Source organism: Emys orbicularis, chromosome 1 (assembly GCF_028017835.1).
Source record: "Emys orbicularis isolate rEmyOrb1 chromosome 1, rEmyOrb1.hap1, whole genome shotgun sequence".
In the NCBI taxonomy this organism is placed as follows: Eukaryota; Metazoa; Chordata; order Testudines; family Emydidae; genus Emys; species Emys orbicularis.
Genome location: NC_088683.1, coordinates 56,692,904 through 56,708,790, shown reverse-complemented (window position 1 = coordinate 56,708,790; position 15,887 = coordinate 56,692,904). Strand labels below are relative to the sequence as shown.

Here is a 15,887-nt window from a genome sequence, read left to right as displayed (position 1 = left end):
CCAGCACTCTGGGCGGCAGGGCTGTGAGCTCCTGCTGGACAGCGTGGCTGCGAGAGCTGCCGGCCTGCCCCGGTGCTCTAGACTGCACGGCGGCGTGGCTGGCTCTGGCCGGGTGACGCAGCTGCCAGTCTTGGTGCTCTGAGTGGCATGGCAAGGGGGCAGGGAGCAGGGGATAAGGGGCAGAGGATCTCGGGGGGCAGTCAGGGGACAGGGAACAGGGGGTGGTTGGATGGGGCGGAGGTTCTGGGGGGAGGTGGTCAGGGGATGGGGAACGGGGAGGTTGGATAGGCGTGGGAGTCCCGGGGGGCCTGTCAGGGGGTGGGGGTGTGGATAGGGGTCAGGGCAGTCAGGGGACAGGGAGCAGGGGCGGTTGGATAGGGGGCGGGGTCCCGGGGGGGACAGTTAGGGGCGGGGGGTCCGGGGAGGGGGTGGTCAGGGACAGGGAGCAGGGGAAGTTGGATGGGTCGGAGGTTCTGAGGGGGGCAGTCAGGGGGCTGGAAGTGGGAGGGGGCGGATGGGGGCTGGGGCCAGGCTGTTTGGGGAGGCACAGCCTTCCCTACCTGGCCCTCCATACAGTTTTGGAACCCCGATGTGGCCCTCAGGCCAAAAAGTTTGCCAATCCCTGGTGTAGGCAGACTTTCCATAGGATTCTAACAACATTGCTCTTTACTTAATCACACAAGAAATACATAGACATATACAAAAATAATAAACCCTACATGTGTTTCCCCGTGTCAGTTTTCTCACCGCTCCCGAGCATTCTTTGGGCTGGGGTCCTCTATAGCCATCCAGTGTTCTTCTTTTGCAGCACATGGCTTGTCATCTCAATTATGGAACCTCTCTTTCTCCCTCTAGGTCAGCTTGCTTTCTCTGACCTTAGTTGGTCCTGCAGCTAAACTGAACCTCCACTGCTATGAAAGACTGCCAGTATTTTTCCCTCTCTCCTGCCCAAAGCTTCCTGTGCAGCAGTGTGAGTCCCCTTTGTCCTACTGCTAGTGAGTTTTCTACTCTCTGAACCTCAGCACCATCCAGACAAGATGAAGGAAGTGGTTTCCCTTAGCTCCAGCCAAACCCCTTAGCATATCTCTTCATCAGTCAAAGTACAGTCATTAAGGTTAACTCCCCTCCATTGAATCTAGTCTGGGAGAGACATGCTTACAGCCTTGTCAGCAATAGTGAATAGACACAGAGGCGTTCTGTGATACAGCAGTTTTCAAAAGAACAACTTCACAATATCAACCAGAATCCATAAATTGCACAGACAGATTCCCCAAGTCTTCACACCATGTCACCAGCTTACCAAGAAAAATGCTCTGCCATTTATCTGTTGGAACAGCTCTCATTCACACAAGGAAATTTAACCCAGTGGTTCTCAAATTGGTCTGCAGACCACTAGTGGTTTGTGAAGTACTTCCAAGTGATCCACAGAGCTGCGCATGTCAGTTTTAAAAACAGTGACATTCCTGCTATTGGTAGGTAACCCAGTCAAGGACTCCTTTGGGTTTGCTAGAGGTTTTTTTTTTTTTTTTTTTTTTGTCTAAGCACCCTGTGGATCCTACATAAGGTGCGGTTCACACTGGTCATAATTGCTATTTGAGAAATAAAGCAAGGTGTTCCTGTAATTGATCATCATGGCAAGAACAAGAGCCAAGTTAGAAAAAAGACTGCTAGTGTTATTGTCTATAGAGTACCAATCCTGAAAAAGACTACGGGCAACCTGACAGTTTTATTCTTTTTAAATTTCTCTTTCTCTCTCAGGCCTGGTCTACACTAGGAGGTTATGTCGAATTTAGCAGCGTTAAATCGAATTAACCCTGCACCCGTCCACACAACAAAGCTATTTAGTTCGACATAGAGGTCTCTTAAATTCGATTTCTGTACTCTTCCCCAACGAGGGGAGTAGCGCTAAATTCGACATGGCCATGTCGAATTAGGGTAGGTGTGGATGGAAATCGACGCTAATAGCTCCGGGAGCTATCCCACAGTGCACCACTCTGTTGACGCTCTGGACAGCAGTCCGAGCTCGGATGCTCTGACCAGCCACACAGGAAAAGCCCCGGGAAAATTTGAATTCCTTTTCCTGTCTGGCCAGTTTGAATCTCATTTCCTGTTTGGACATCGTGGCGAGCTCAGCAGCACTGGCAACGATGCAGAGCTCTCCAGCAGAGGTGACCATGCAATCCCAGAATAGAAAGAGGGCCCCAGCATGGACTGATCGGGAAGTCTTGGATCTGATCGCTGTGTGGGGCGATGAGTCCGTGCTTTCGGAGCTGCGCTCGAAAAGACGGAACGCAAAGATCTACGAGAAGATCTCAAAAGCCATGACAGAGAGAGGATACAGCTGGGATGCAACGCAGTGCCGCGTGAAAATCAAGGAGCTGAGACAAGGCTACCAGAAGACCAAAGCGGCAAACGGACGCTCCGGATCCCAGCCCCAGACATGCCGTTTCTACAAGGCACTGCATTCCATTTTAGGTGCGGCCACCACCACTACCCCACCACTGACCGTGGACTCTGAGGATGGGATATTGTCGAGGGCCGCTTCCTCGGAGATGTTAGCGGACGGGGAAGATGAGGAAGGAGATGAGGAGGACGAGGCAGTCGACAGCGCTTACAACGCTGATTTCCCCGACAGCCAGGATCTGTTCATCACCCTCACAGAGATCCCCTACCAACCCTCCCCAGGCGTTAACCCGGAGCCAGAATCAGGGGAAGGATCAGTCGGTAAGTGTTTAAAACATGTAAACATTTATTTTGAACAGAACAGGAATATTAACAATATTAACAATGGGTTTTTCATGATTAGTTTGCCCTAGGCGCTTAACGTTTTAGTCCTTGGCAGTGCAACTACTGCAAAAGAATCAAACAATGTCCGGTTTATGATGATTAGTTTGCCCTAGGCGCTCTACTTTTTAGTCCTTGCCAGTGCAGCTACTGGAAAAGAAGGTCTATATGTCCGGGGATAGAGCTAAAATCCTCATGGGACATCTCCACGAAGCTCTCCTGGAGGTAATTGGAAAGCCTTTGCATGAGGTTCCTGGGGAGAGCGGCCTTATTGGGTCCTCCCTGGTAGGAAACTTTTCCACGCCAGGCTATCATCAAGTACTCCGGGATCATTGCCTTGCAGAGCATGGCGGCATACGGCCCTGGTTTTTGCTGGCTTTCACGCAGAATGCGGTCTTTCTCTGTCCCGGAAATCCTCAGCAGAGTGATGTCGCTCATGGTGACCTGCTTTGAATTAGGGGAATGTTACTGTTGGGACTGCTTGCCTGTTCCTTTACAGAACTGTAACCGGCGGTTTACAGCCACGCGGTGGAGGCGGGAGAGGGGCAGCATACAGGGATCTTTCCCGGGGACAGCCGTGAGGGAGTGGGACAGGGGCAGAGTTCATGCTTGCCGGATTGCCGGTAGCAGGAACTGGCCAACGGTAGGAGCATTGCTTTGAACGTGAAAGGAGGGCACTGCTATAATTTAAGTTTTAAGCAGCCAAAAGTCTACGGCTTACCATGTCAGCCTGCTACCCGAATTCCGCTGTCCTGCCCCGCTTCTCTGATCTCCAGTGCAAGACCCCAGGCACTGAATGCGAAGGCCGAAAATTCGACCTTGTCCTGAGTGCGCATGTGATAGGTGCTGTGCATGGTCTTCTTCACAGAGAAAGACTATGTTCATTGTTCACAAAAAATTATCTTTGTGAGGAATTCACTCCCTTTTCCCCATCCCACAGCTGCGACTGTCTCCCGACCTATTTTGGCATCCCCCTCCCAGAGGCTGGCGCAGATTAGGCAGAGAAAGAAAAGGACACGGGACGACATGTTCTCAGAACTTATGGGCTGCTCCCGAGCCGAGGCGGCCCAGCAGACCCAGTGGAGGGAGAACATGTCCCAAATCCATCGATCACACATTGAACGGGAGGAGAGGTGGCGTCAGGAAGACCAGCAGGCGACTCAAACGCTGCTTGGACTAATGAGAGAGCAAACGGACACGCTCCGGCACCTTGTGGATGTTCTGCAGAACCAGAGGCAGGAGGACAGAGCCCCCCTGCAGTCTATCTCTAACCGCCCTCCCCCGCCACAAAGTCCCATCCCCCCCTCACCCAAAGTCCCAAGGAGGAGGGGCGGCAGGGGCTGTGAACACTGTCACTCCACCCCTGCATACTGCTCAAGTAACAGAAGGCTCTCATTCCCCAAAATTTGATAAGTCCTTTCCTTCCCACCTCACCCAAGCCCCTGGCCCAGTTTCATCCCCTAACTGTTTAGTTGCTAATAAAAAAATACGTTTCTTTTAATTACTGTTTCCATCATGTTCTTTTAGAGGACAGTGTGTTTGAAGGGGGGGAAGGGGATTGGTAATTGGACAGGACAGTCACCTTTAGCAGGGTACAGACAGGGGGGCATGTTCAGCAGCAGGTCACACACACATTGCAGTCACTAGGCACCCTGGTCAGTCTGGGAGTTGGTTTTTATGTTCTGTGTGTGTGGGGGCTATGTGAGTTTGTGGCGGGGGAGGGTGGTTAGAGATCTTATGCAGCGGTCCTTATCCTGGATCACAGAGCCACGCAGCAGCGTCCTCCCCCGCCACAAAGTCACATAGCCCCCACACACAGAGTCCCGAAAAGGAGGGGTGGCAGGCTCCGTTGAAACAACCAGTCCAGCACTGCGGACCGCTCTAGGAGCAGGAGCCTGTCATTCCTCGAGTTTATAAGCGTTCTTTCCATCACTACGCCCGCTCCTCACCACAGTCTGCGTCCCAGTTTCAACCCTTTACCGCGAAACCCGTAATAAAGTCAACGGTGTTCATTAACAAAGTTCCATGTATTTTATTTTTAAACGTGTGTTGGAAGGGGGGGGGGGAGACGGGGTGAACGGTGTATGTAGCTGCAGAGGATAGTCAACATAAACTGGGTAAAGAAACGGGGGCAGGTTCGGCTTCTCTTTAAACAAAGTTAATAGTCATAGGTTACCCTCAGTGAACCTAGCTTTCAAAGCCTCCCGGATGCACAGCTCGTCCCGCTGGGCTCTTCTAATCACACGGCTGTCTGGCTGGGCGTAATCAGCAGCCAGGCTATTTGCCTCAACCTCCCACTCCGCCATAAAGGTCTCCCCCTTGCTCTCACAGAGATTGTGGAGCACACAGCAAGCTGCAATAACAATGGGGATATTGGTTTCGCTGAGATCAGAGCGAGTCAGTAAGCTTCTCCATCTCCCCTTGAGACATCCAAAAGTACACTCCACCACCATTCTGCACTTGCTGAGACGGTAGTTGAAGAGTTCTTTTTCAGTGTCCAGGGCGCCTGTATAGGGCTTCATGAGCCAGGGCATTAGCGGGTAGGCTGGGTCCCCGAGGATGACTATAGGCATCTCCACATCCCCAAGAGTTATTTTGTGGTCCGGGAAGTAAATACCTTCCTGCAGCCGTCTAAACAGACCAGAGTTCCTGAAAACACGAGCGTCATGAACCTTGCCCGGCCATCCGACGTTGATGTTTGTAAAACGTCCCCTATGGTCCACCAGTGCTTGCAGCACCATTGAAAAGTAGTCCTTTCGGTTAATGTACTGGCTGGCCTGGTGGTCCGGTCCCAGGATAGGGATGTGAGTTCCATCTATAGCCCCACCGCAGTTTGGGAATCCCATCGCGGCGAAGCCATCTATGATGACCTGCACGTTTCCAAGGGTCACTACCTTTGACAGCAGTAGCTCAACGATTGCGTTGGCTACTTGCATCACAGCCACCCCCCCGGTAGATTTGCCCACGCCAAAGTGGTTCGCGACTGACCGGTAGCTGTCTGGCGTTGCAAGCTTCCAGAGGGCTAAGGCCACTCGCTTCTGGACAGTCAGGGCTGCTCGCATCCGGGTGTCCTTGCGCTTCAGAGCAGGGGACAGCAGCTCACAAAGTTCCAGGAAAGTTCCCTTCCGCATGCGAAAGTTTTGCAGCCACTGTGATTCATCCCAGACCTGCAGCACTATGCGGTCCCACCAGTCCGTGCTTGTTTCCCGGGCCCAGAATCACCGTTCCATAGCATCAACATGACCCATTGCCACCATGATGTTCAAGGCGCGGGGTCCCGTGCTTTGCGAGAGGTCTGTGCCACTCTCAGACTTCATGTCCTCACCGCGATGCCGTAACCTCCTCGCCCGATTTCTCAGCATCTGCCTCTGGAAAAGGTGGACGATGAGGTGCGAGGTGTTGACAACGGCCATAACTGCAACGATGGTCGCAGCGGGCTCCATGCTCGCAGTGCTGTGGCGTCCATGCTGTCACTCACCAGAAAAGCGCGCGAAATGAAATGATTGCCCGCCGGCGCTTTCAGGGAGGGAGGGCGGGAGTGACGGTTGGATGACGACAGTTACCCAAAACCACCCTCGACACATTTTTTCCCCCAGCAGGCATTGGGGGCTCGACCCAGAATTCCAATGGGCAGCGGGGACTGCGGGAACTGTGGGATAGCTGCCCACAGTGCACCGCTTCCAATGTCGACGCTTGCCCCGTTAGTGTGGACTCACAAAGTCGAATTACTGCCCTTAGTGTGGATACACACGTTCGACTTTGTAATATCGATTCCACATATTCGATTTAAGTAAAATCGAACTACTCTCGTAGTGTAGACATACCCTCAGACACAAACATGCAATTCTGTACTTAATCATTTTAATAGGCATGACCCCAGGAAGAAATCTAAACCCAAGGTATAGACAAATGCTAGTCACTGTTTTGCTGAAGTAAAATTTACATTAAATTGAGGGTCCAATCCTGCACTTCTTGTGAAACCAACTTGTGATAGACCCAGGCCAGTTGGGTACAGCAGAATAGCAGAAGGCAGATATACTGGCCACTGGATTAACAGTTTTCTGTTCCCTGACTGACCAGAGCAGGGGCTGCTACAGGCTAATGAGAACACCTGACTCCAATTAACCTGCAAAGAGTCAGGTGAGGCCATTAAGCTAATGTGACCACCTGACTCTAATTAAGGCCCCGCTGATACTATAAAAAGGGCTCACTCCAGGCAGGCAGAGGAGAGCCAGGGGAGAGGAAGTGCGGCTGAAGGGCTGGTTAATGAAGACACCCTCAAGTTATTGATAAGGGAGCCCTAAGGTAAGGGTGAAGAAGGGAGAAGCACAACTCTGGCAGTGAAAGGTTGGCTGCCAACAGCTGCTACCATTAGGGTCCCTGGGCCAGAACCCGGAGTAGAGGGCGGGCCCAGGTTCCCCCCAACCCACCACTACAGGAACACCTCCTGGGAGGGGAAGTCAGGCCCCTGTCAGGACAGGAGGCTAAACTGTTCTAAAACAAGCCCTAGGGACAACAGAGACTGTGGGAGTTCTCTCACCAACCTCCTTGCTGGCTTATGATGAAAAGGGCTCAGTAGACTGTAACCCTGGCCCTAGAGAGAGAAGGGCTATGTGGAGGGTCACAGAGAGCCACTGAGGCTAGCATATACCGCCTAGAAGCACAGGACCCACGGGGACAAGGTCAGAGCTCTGCCACAAACTCTCTCACTGATTTCAAACTGAGTTTTGGTTGCACAAGGTTGAAGCTCAGTGTCTGATATTTATATAATTTTTGTGTTCATGTTCATAGTTAAACGAACTATAGAATACTTTTGATCAAAACTTACACTTGGATGAGTATGTGTGCCTCCTACTGATTTCAAGGGGAGACCAGGCACCTGCTATTAAGGGCAGAATTCTGTCTTCTTTTTTTTTTACCTCCACAGCTTTTATATTAGATTTTTTTTAACTCTCACTATGTTTCTATTGCACTAATGAAAAAATATATGGTAGCCCATTGTTGTAAACCAAAGTTTGTATACTTCTGTTTCAAAGGTAGAGAGATCATGTCCTGGGGGAGTTCTCATTTTGTTTTACTCTCCCAACATCAAATGAATTACTACATTTTCTACACTTAGGCTCCCATGAGCATGGGGCACAGAAGGCCAGATCCTCAACATGTATATATCACCATTTCTGCCAATATTCCAATGAAATTCAGGGTTCCTCTTCTTCCTTCGATATCCACTTAGAGCCACTTTTTGGCTTCTCTCTTCTTCTGCTCCCTTCTCCTCCAACAGGCCCTCCTGACATCTATGTAGCTCAGCTTCCTCTCTCTTATTTATCTCCTGTTGGAGCCCAGCAACTCCACAGCAGTCTGGGCCTTGTTCATTCTGGACACTTGGGTGTGGCAGATTAATCTGTCAGGTTTCTTTTGGACCTTCTCCCCTTTTGCTTTCTCTGTATACTCTCACACATTAAAATTCCTGGCCCTCTACTCTGAGGTTTCAGCACTTCTACTAAAACAGGCAGTTCTCAGATCCCTTAAAGGGAATAGATTTTATTGCCACACTGTATTGGTGTGTAAACTCATAGGTGGATTCCATCAGTTATGAACCATTGGCTATTTAATTGCTATCTCTGGAAGGGCAAATATCAGATGGAAACTCTCATCCCCTCAGGTCTGTCCTGTATGGTTTCTCCCACGGTGATTTTCTTTTTTCAGTTGACTTCAAGGATGCTACTTGTATGCCCTAAGTCACCACGGTCATCAGTTGTTCCTTTGCCATGTCCTTTCAGTTAATTGGTCTCCCCTTTGGACTCTTCCATCTCTGGGGTCTTTACAAAGATCACAGTGGTCCTGGTATCCAAATATTTTTGAGAGAGATCCTGCTCGGACTTTCCGTCCTACAGCATTGCCTCCAATCTCCAAAGGAAACCTCTCTCTCTCTCAGCTCCTTTAGCTTTCTTTCTCCTGATGGTTCCAGTGTCTCCAGGTTTCAGCAAACCTCTTTTTTCTTACCAAAAGATACCAGTCTTTCAGACTAGGTTCCCCATATAGGCTCCGGCCAAACAGAGTCTGAATATCAAACTTCTAGACCACTATGCCACCTCCTTAATCCTCAAAACCTGGAAACCCTTCATTCTTCACAGATATAACTTGTTTCAATGCAAGAAAATAACTGCTGCTACCTACAGGAATAGATGCAGAAAACCAAGAGCAAAATACTCCTGGTGGAGGACCTTGGGCTGGGATTTTGGGCAGTGTCTTAATTTTTTTCTGTGGAAGACCTCTATTTCCAGAAAAAGAGCAATATTATCAGAGACTGGCTCAGCTGTAGTTAGCTCACTTCTAGATAATGGAGTTTCAGTCCCAGAATTTTTCATAGAGCAGGTGCAGAATGGGGACACCAGTAGTAGACTGGCTAAACTTCCCTGATTCTGCTCCCAGAAGCCCAGAGCACACATATGCTTGTGTATCATTGGGAGCCAGCAGCTGGGATATTCCTTCCACCTCTTAGTATATACCCAAAATACGAAAGAAGATCTTTTATTGGAAGGCACAGTTCTCTTCTCTCAGTCTGAACACCTCAGTTGAGAGACAACAGTTGAGTGAAACTAGTTCTTGGAAAAGAGATTGTCCCACGATAATATAATATATGGAGATATACCTATCTCATAGAACTGGAAGGGACCCTAAAAGGTCATCGAGTCCAGCCCCCTGCCTTTACTAACAGGACTGAGTACTGATTTTGCTCAGATCCCTAAGTGGCTCCCTCAAGGATTGAACTCACAACCCTGGGTTTAGCAGGCCAATGCTCAAAGCACTGAGCTATCCCTCCCCCCCATGGAGTTCCTGATGAGCAGAAGGTAGCCATCTACTGACAAGTCTTTCTCTTTTATTTGGAAGGTGTTTTTCAAATAAAGCATGTAGAGAAATACAAACCCTGTTCCTTGTAAAATGGCCTCAACTTTATCCTTCCGAAGTTTCACAGAGGGCAAAGAGAGACTCTATGCTTGGGCACTGTCAGCTATCAGAGGACCCATTGCAGGTAGAAACACTTAAAAGACTTCCTCAACTTTTTCTACTGCAAAAACCTGTTTACAGACAAGTAGTCCATCCATGGGAATTTTCTTTGGTACTGTATGTCCTCATGTGACGTCTCTTCTTTCTCCGGGGAAATGCTCCTACAAGGTCATCATCTTAGCTGTAATGACCTGTGCTAGACAGCAGGGGGAACTGAGCTTTCTCTTCATTGCCATATCTCTAAGGCTAGGTCTACACTACCCGCCTGAATCGGCGGGTAGAAATCGACCTCTCGGGGATCGAATTATCGCGTCTCGTTGGGACGCGACAATCGATCCCCGAATCGACGCTCTTACTCCACCAGCGGAGGTGCGAGTAAGCGCCGTCGACGGGAAGCCGCGGAGGTCAATTTTGCCACCGTCCTTACAGCGGGGTAAGTCGGCTGCGATACGTCGAATTCAGCTACGCTATTCACGTAGCTGAATTTGCGTATCTTAAATCGACACCCCCCGGAGTGAAGACCTGCCCTAAGCTTTTTTCCAGATAAGGCAGCATTCCATTTATCCCTAACATTAATATCAAAGGCAAACTCTGGATTTTGTGACAAGGAACCCATTGTTACTCTTCCCCCTGCGTTACAAGACAGAAGACTCTATTCTTTACATATTAAGCATGCTCTGATGTTCTGTTTATTATGTTTAAATGGGTTTGAGTAAGTTGTGGGTTTCTCTTGCCATAAGGGCAAAGCAGCAATAAACCAGTGGTTGCTAGCTCAGATGGATCAAAATTTGTTTTGTTTTGGTTTACAATCATGGTAGATCATATCTAGAGCTTGTCAAAAGCCCATTGGGATATATTCACCACCTGGGCAGCATAGCTAAGGCTTCCATTTCATTGGTATAAAAGGCAGCTGGCAACATGTTCATCCCCATACACATTCATAAACTATTACCACTCGAGTGCAAAGTCCTATGAGCAGCACACTTAGGTAAAAAGAACAGGAGTACTTGTGGTACCTTAGAGATGCTCAAATAAATTTGTTAGTCTCTAAGGTGCCACAAGTACTCCTGTTCTTTTTGCGGATACAGACTAACATGGCTGCTACTCTGACACTTAGGTAAGTCTCTCCCTCCTTTGATACTACTCACTGTATCTGCCATTTACGTGAAATGTTCTTTCCTAGGACAGAAGAAGAGAGAGAGATATGCAAATAGGGAAATTTACTCACCAGAAATTCTTGAAATCTCCTCTTCTTCTAACCTGCATCATAATCTACTCTCCTCTCTGGGGCAATATGCTTTCATCTCTTTTACTGTAGTCCAGGATGTCTCGTACTGCTTTCTTTCTTTAGCTCTGGAATTCGCTGTTTGGAAAGACTGAGGCAGGCCAGATGCTTATATAGACAGTTTGGTTGATAGATCTTTTGTCACTTTTCCTCTGGTAGGTGGAGCCTAAAAAGAATCTGTCCTGAATATTTTTTCCTAGGATGGGCAGCAGGAGAGGAGACTACCTAGGGGTAATTTTCCCTAGTTATCTCCCTAATTACCACTATTTAAATAAAAACACAGCCAAAAAGAAAAGGTAAAATACGAAAACTTTCTTTATGTTTGAACACTAATTTCTGCAAGCATCCAAATAAAACAAAATCATAAAAAGAGATCTCTTGTTCAAACACCACAATTCAAAGATCCACAGCTCTTTCCAGGAATTACACTTAAATCAAAACAGAAATGGCTATCTTGCGTGTACCTAAATTCCCCCTTACATGTATCCTGAATGCATATTGCTTGAGAAAAGAACAGACCCATTTACAGAAAAAGGAGCACAATTCTATACCTCAGTTCTGACCCTTATGTGCCAGAATTGTGACTGTGCACATATACTGGAAACTAGAATATCCACAGGTAATCAAATGACATACCTGGTTGAGAGGACTGGTAAAGGGACTTATGGCCCACCAGCAGAATCATTTTTCCAAATTAGCCTGGCCAAGAATCATAGATTCTCTTTATTTCCTGTCGCCCATGAAATCCACAGCTTTATCTACTTTCTCCATAACAACTCATAGGCAGGCACCTATCTAATCTGTTTCTATTCACACCCAGTCCAGACCAGGTATGAAGTGTCCATTGCAATGGATCTGTAGACTGCCTAGATTTCAACAGTTAATGAGAGCTGCTAGGTGTTCAGCACTTTTGAAAATCAGATATTTTATTTTGGAGCCCAAATCTGAATTTAGGAGTGGCCCAAGTGAGTATGGAATGTCTCTCTTTTTGGGTGAATGTGGGGATGTAATTTTGTCTTTTGCAACATGCCCTCAGTTTTGATCAAATAATGTATCTAGGGAAAGAAAACAGTGAAGGAACTTGAATAGAACTTGATTTCAGTGGGAAAGGATCAGGCCCATAATTAATATTTTTCAACGGATATTACAGAAATGATGAACTGCAACATTCTGAAAATAACCTGGTTGTAGTTCATTTATGATGTTTTTTCATTTTAAAAGTTCTTAAATATGAGGTAAATCAGATCAATATTTTGTGAACAGAACAAACAATGAAATTTTAAAACCACATTTATTTTTAATACAAAATCTGTTGCACTATTACAGAAGTGAGCCTGTATGTGTACCCTTACATGCACAGATAAATTCAGCATCTACAATTAAAGAAGAATAAAATTTCACTTCATTGTTATCAATACCGTTGGGAAATCTTATTAAGAAACTCTCTTTGTGCTTTGTAATCAGTGTTATATAGTTCATTTTTTGTTTTTGTTTCCATAAGGAAAATGGATTATGGAAAGCTTAACGGTGCAAAAGAAGCTTGTACGGCTGACTTCAATTTGTGATTACTTCAAATTGTGCTTTACCTACAATACATACATAAAAGCTGCAAGGTGTACTATGGTCTAATGGAATCCACGGACACAAGCTCTTAAGATAATATCTAGAAATCTGCAGTAAATAAGTAGAACAGTTCACTATTTCATTTTCACAGCAAAAAATATATATTTAAGTAGATGCTTTAAAATACCAAGCACTCCATTGGCTATAGTACTTCTTACACAGTACAACATAGGCTTTTTTTGTTTTGTTTATTTGTTTGTAACACCTAGAAGCATATAGCATCTACACTTTAAGTGTATTTACAAATTCAACAAATATCTACATATAAAAAGCATACTTAAAATTAAACTTGATGCAAGTTATGAAAAACCAATTTATTGGCAAATGAAACTGAGCATTCCTTCAACCATAGGTTGTTATAAAATTTCATATTTGGAGGTAAACCGTTTGATTGATATAGTATGTGAGAGAATATTTTTGTAACTGATAACAGTAATCCTTTACCACTAAACCTTGTTAGCATTTGTCAGATTCCTTGAATTTTGTGGTTCTGAGCAGTAATCTACACACTGCTTTCATGCTGTAGATAATTTCAAAAGCTGCCACATGGGTCAAGCAATGACTCAGAGGAAAATGTGCTGTTGCTGGCATGGTATTTTTAAACATATTTTGCAAGAGAGTTTTAGGTTTTTGCAGCATTAGTAAAATATCTGAATTCAGCCATTTTTGTGTAAACTGTGTAAGGCCATGAAATCATGTTGTGCTCTAATTGTCTAAAAGCTGTTATTTTATCTTCAAGGGAAAAAAATATTGTGCTTTGTGTAATTTAAAAAACGTTAAACCTTGCATTTTGCAGCTCAACCATTTCATAACATCTCTGCTTTTTACCAGTTACTTTGTTTGGCAATGATAGTAGTTCACTAATCACAGTTTACTGCACCAACTTAGTAGTACAGTGCATTATGGAATGCATATTCTATAAAGGCACTGAATGTATTTTGCCCTGTGTCTTCTGGAATATTTTGTCTCATTTTAAAATTTCACTTCAGTGACTGTACAAATTCCAAAATGCATTGCAACGGATATTGTTTTATGTCTTAAAATCAATCCAACATATACACGATGTAAAAATAGAACACTGTAGTGCTGTAATACTTGATAGATTAGGAAGGCTATAAAGTAATAGGAACAAAGAGCAGATAACAGGGTCTCAGTAAGCATCAGCAAATGCAAGTGTCATAATTAAATCATTTAGCAATTATATACCATACATACTGTTCCTAATTGTCTTGCAAAAAGACATATGATAGCTAGACATTAAGTCACCAATTTCACAACAATGTCCACAAAGACATTGAAGTTCTATATAACACTACTATAACACTCTGACAATGAAAACGGAATTCATATCCAGGGATTCAGCTGAGGACTGCATAACAAAGTATCAAACCAGATTTTAATAGCATACACAGGTTTATCTGTGAAATGTGTTGCATTTTTCATGCATTATACTGTATTTTCGACAGGAAATAACATTATCAGATGATGTTATATTATTTTTGTCAGTTTATTTTAAAAAAAAAGCAAAAATACTCAAATTCAGACCAAAATTTTTGACTTTTGCACTTTGATTCATACTAACATATCACTTACTGTGGTTTTATAGTGTGTAACTGTATTGACCTATATGTTCTCATAGTATAAACATCTTGTTGCTAGGAGCTTTGTCACCTGTATGTTCTTAGTATGAGAAGGAGGATGCACAAGTGCTTTAAACACAATGGAAAATATTGTAGGAAGGGAATTGAGTTTCTTGATTAAACAAAGGAATTCATGGCATTGACAGGAGAAGGAGCCTCAGAACTTTCATTTCCTTCTGCAGGTTCTTTCTCTTTTTTACCACTGTATTGTCCAATAAAGGAGCCATCCTCATTGAACTGACCATTTACACCTTCGCCATAGTCAACTAAACTATCATCACTGTCCTCCTTTTTCACAGTCCTGTCTGAAGGTGTTCGGCTTCCTTTCTTTAGAGGTTTATGATCCTCTGCGTCACTGGAAAAATACAGGAAATTCAAATAATTAATAGACATATCATAATTTACAAAAGCAAAACCAAAACAAACCATGCATGCAGACTTTTAAAAAGCATGTGCCCAGTCCTACAATCCTACAATCACATTGTAGAAACAAACTGATATGATAAATACATGGTGTAGAAATGGTTTAAACATATAATGTCTTCAGTAGAGGGAGTGCATTTTTTCCATCGTGCATGGTTTTTCAGTGATAAGAGATTCTGCTCTTGATCTGGAAGCAAAAGAACTGCAAGCATTAAAAAGGGGGTTGTTGACATTATAAGAGCAAGTTCTTTGTTCTTCAAAGAAAAAGCTTATGCTGTGCCATGAAGTTAGTCTGTTAAACTTCGTAATTCACTGATTTCTTGAATATGAATGAAGAATGAATTCGGTTAAATGAAATATATTGATTTTTATCTAGTAAAAAAGAAAAAAAAAGTGCTGCATTTCAATAATTTGTTACATTATGCAGGCTAGGCTTGCAATTTTCAACCTTACCTTTCAAGAGACCTATATATTCCATTAAAAGGGTGCAGAAGAAACAAATGAAAATAGCCTAAGAAGAAAAGCAGAGTCCATATCCTGATAATGATCAGTATTCCTTTAATAGGAATTTGAGCTTATAATTGCTAAAACATTCAATATGTTCAGATACAGAATCTATTTAGTTGAATACTGATAACACAGGGCAGTTTAAAGCGTGCTAAAGATCTTAGAAATATTTTAGACTTTTTTTTTGCAGTTATGGAAGAAATGCTTTACCCTGTTTCTTTTATCTTTGCTACCACCATCCTGTGGGTGTATGCACATAGAAAAAGTCTGTTTTCATTGCTTAGAAGGTTAGCTCTCTATTATACTCCTCACTCCAATACAATCTACATATGATAGGGTCCAAATCTAGTGCAACAGACTTTGCTGGGCTGTGTTTAGATTTGGCTTCCCCTCCCCCCCCCATTAAACAGGCTGTGGATGACCTTGAAGCTGAAGACTTCAGCAGTAGTTCAAGCTGTGACTTCCCACTTAGTAACCATTGGGTTAAGCTGCACATTCAAATGCAAAAATCTAACTTGAACATATAATAAAATACTCAAGCCCATATGCATATAGGGCATAGAAGGGGTCAACAAATGTGTTTTATTTATTTATTCACAGATTCACAAATTACGGGG

General features: G+C 44.8%; 1 protein-coding gene across 2 annotated transcripts in view; it reads right to left on the bottom strand.

Annotated features, from left to right (window-relative positions):
- Positions 1-14,457: 14,457 nt before the first annotated feature.
- The window catches only part of NRCAM (neuronal cell adhesion molecule), a 121,164-nt gene continuing 119,734 nt past the window's right edge, over positions 14,458-15,887 (bottom strand). For both annotated transcript variants that reach the window (XM_065412614.1, XM_065412605.1), the window contains exon 28: positions 14,458-14,695. In XM_065412614.1, the coding sequence (XP_065268686.1) occupies positions 14,458-14,695 (238 nt within the window). The remainder of the gene's footprint in view (positions 14,696-15,887) is intronic.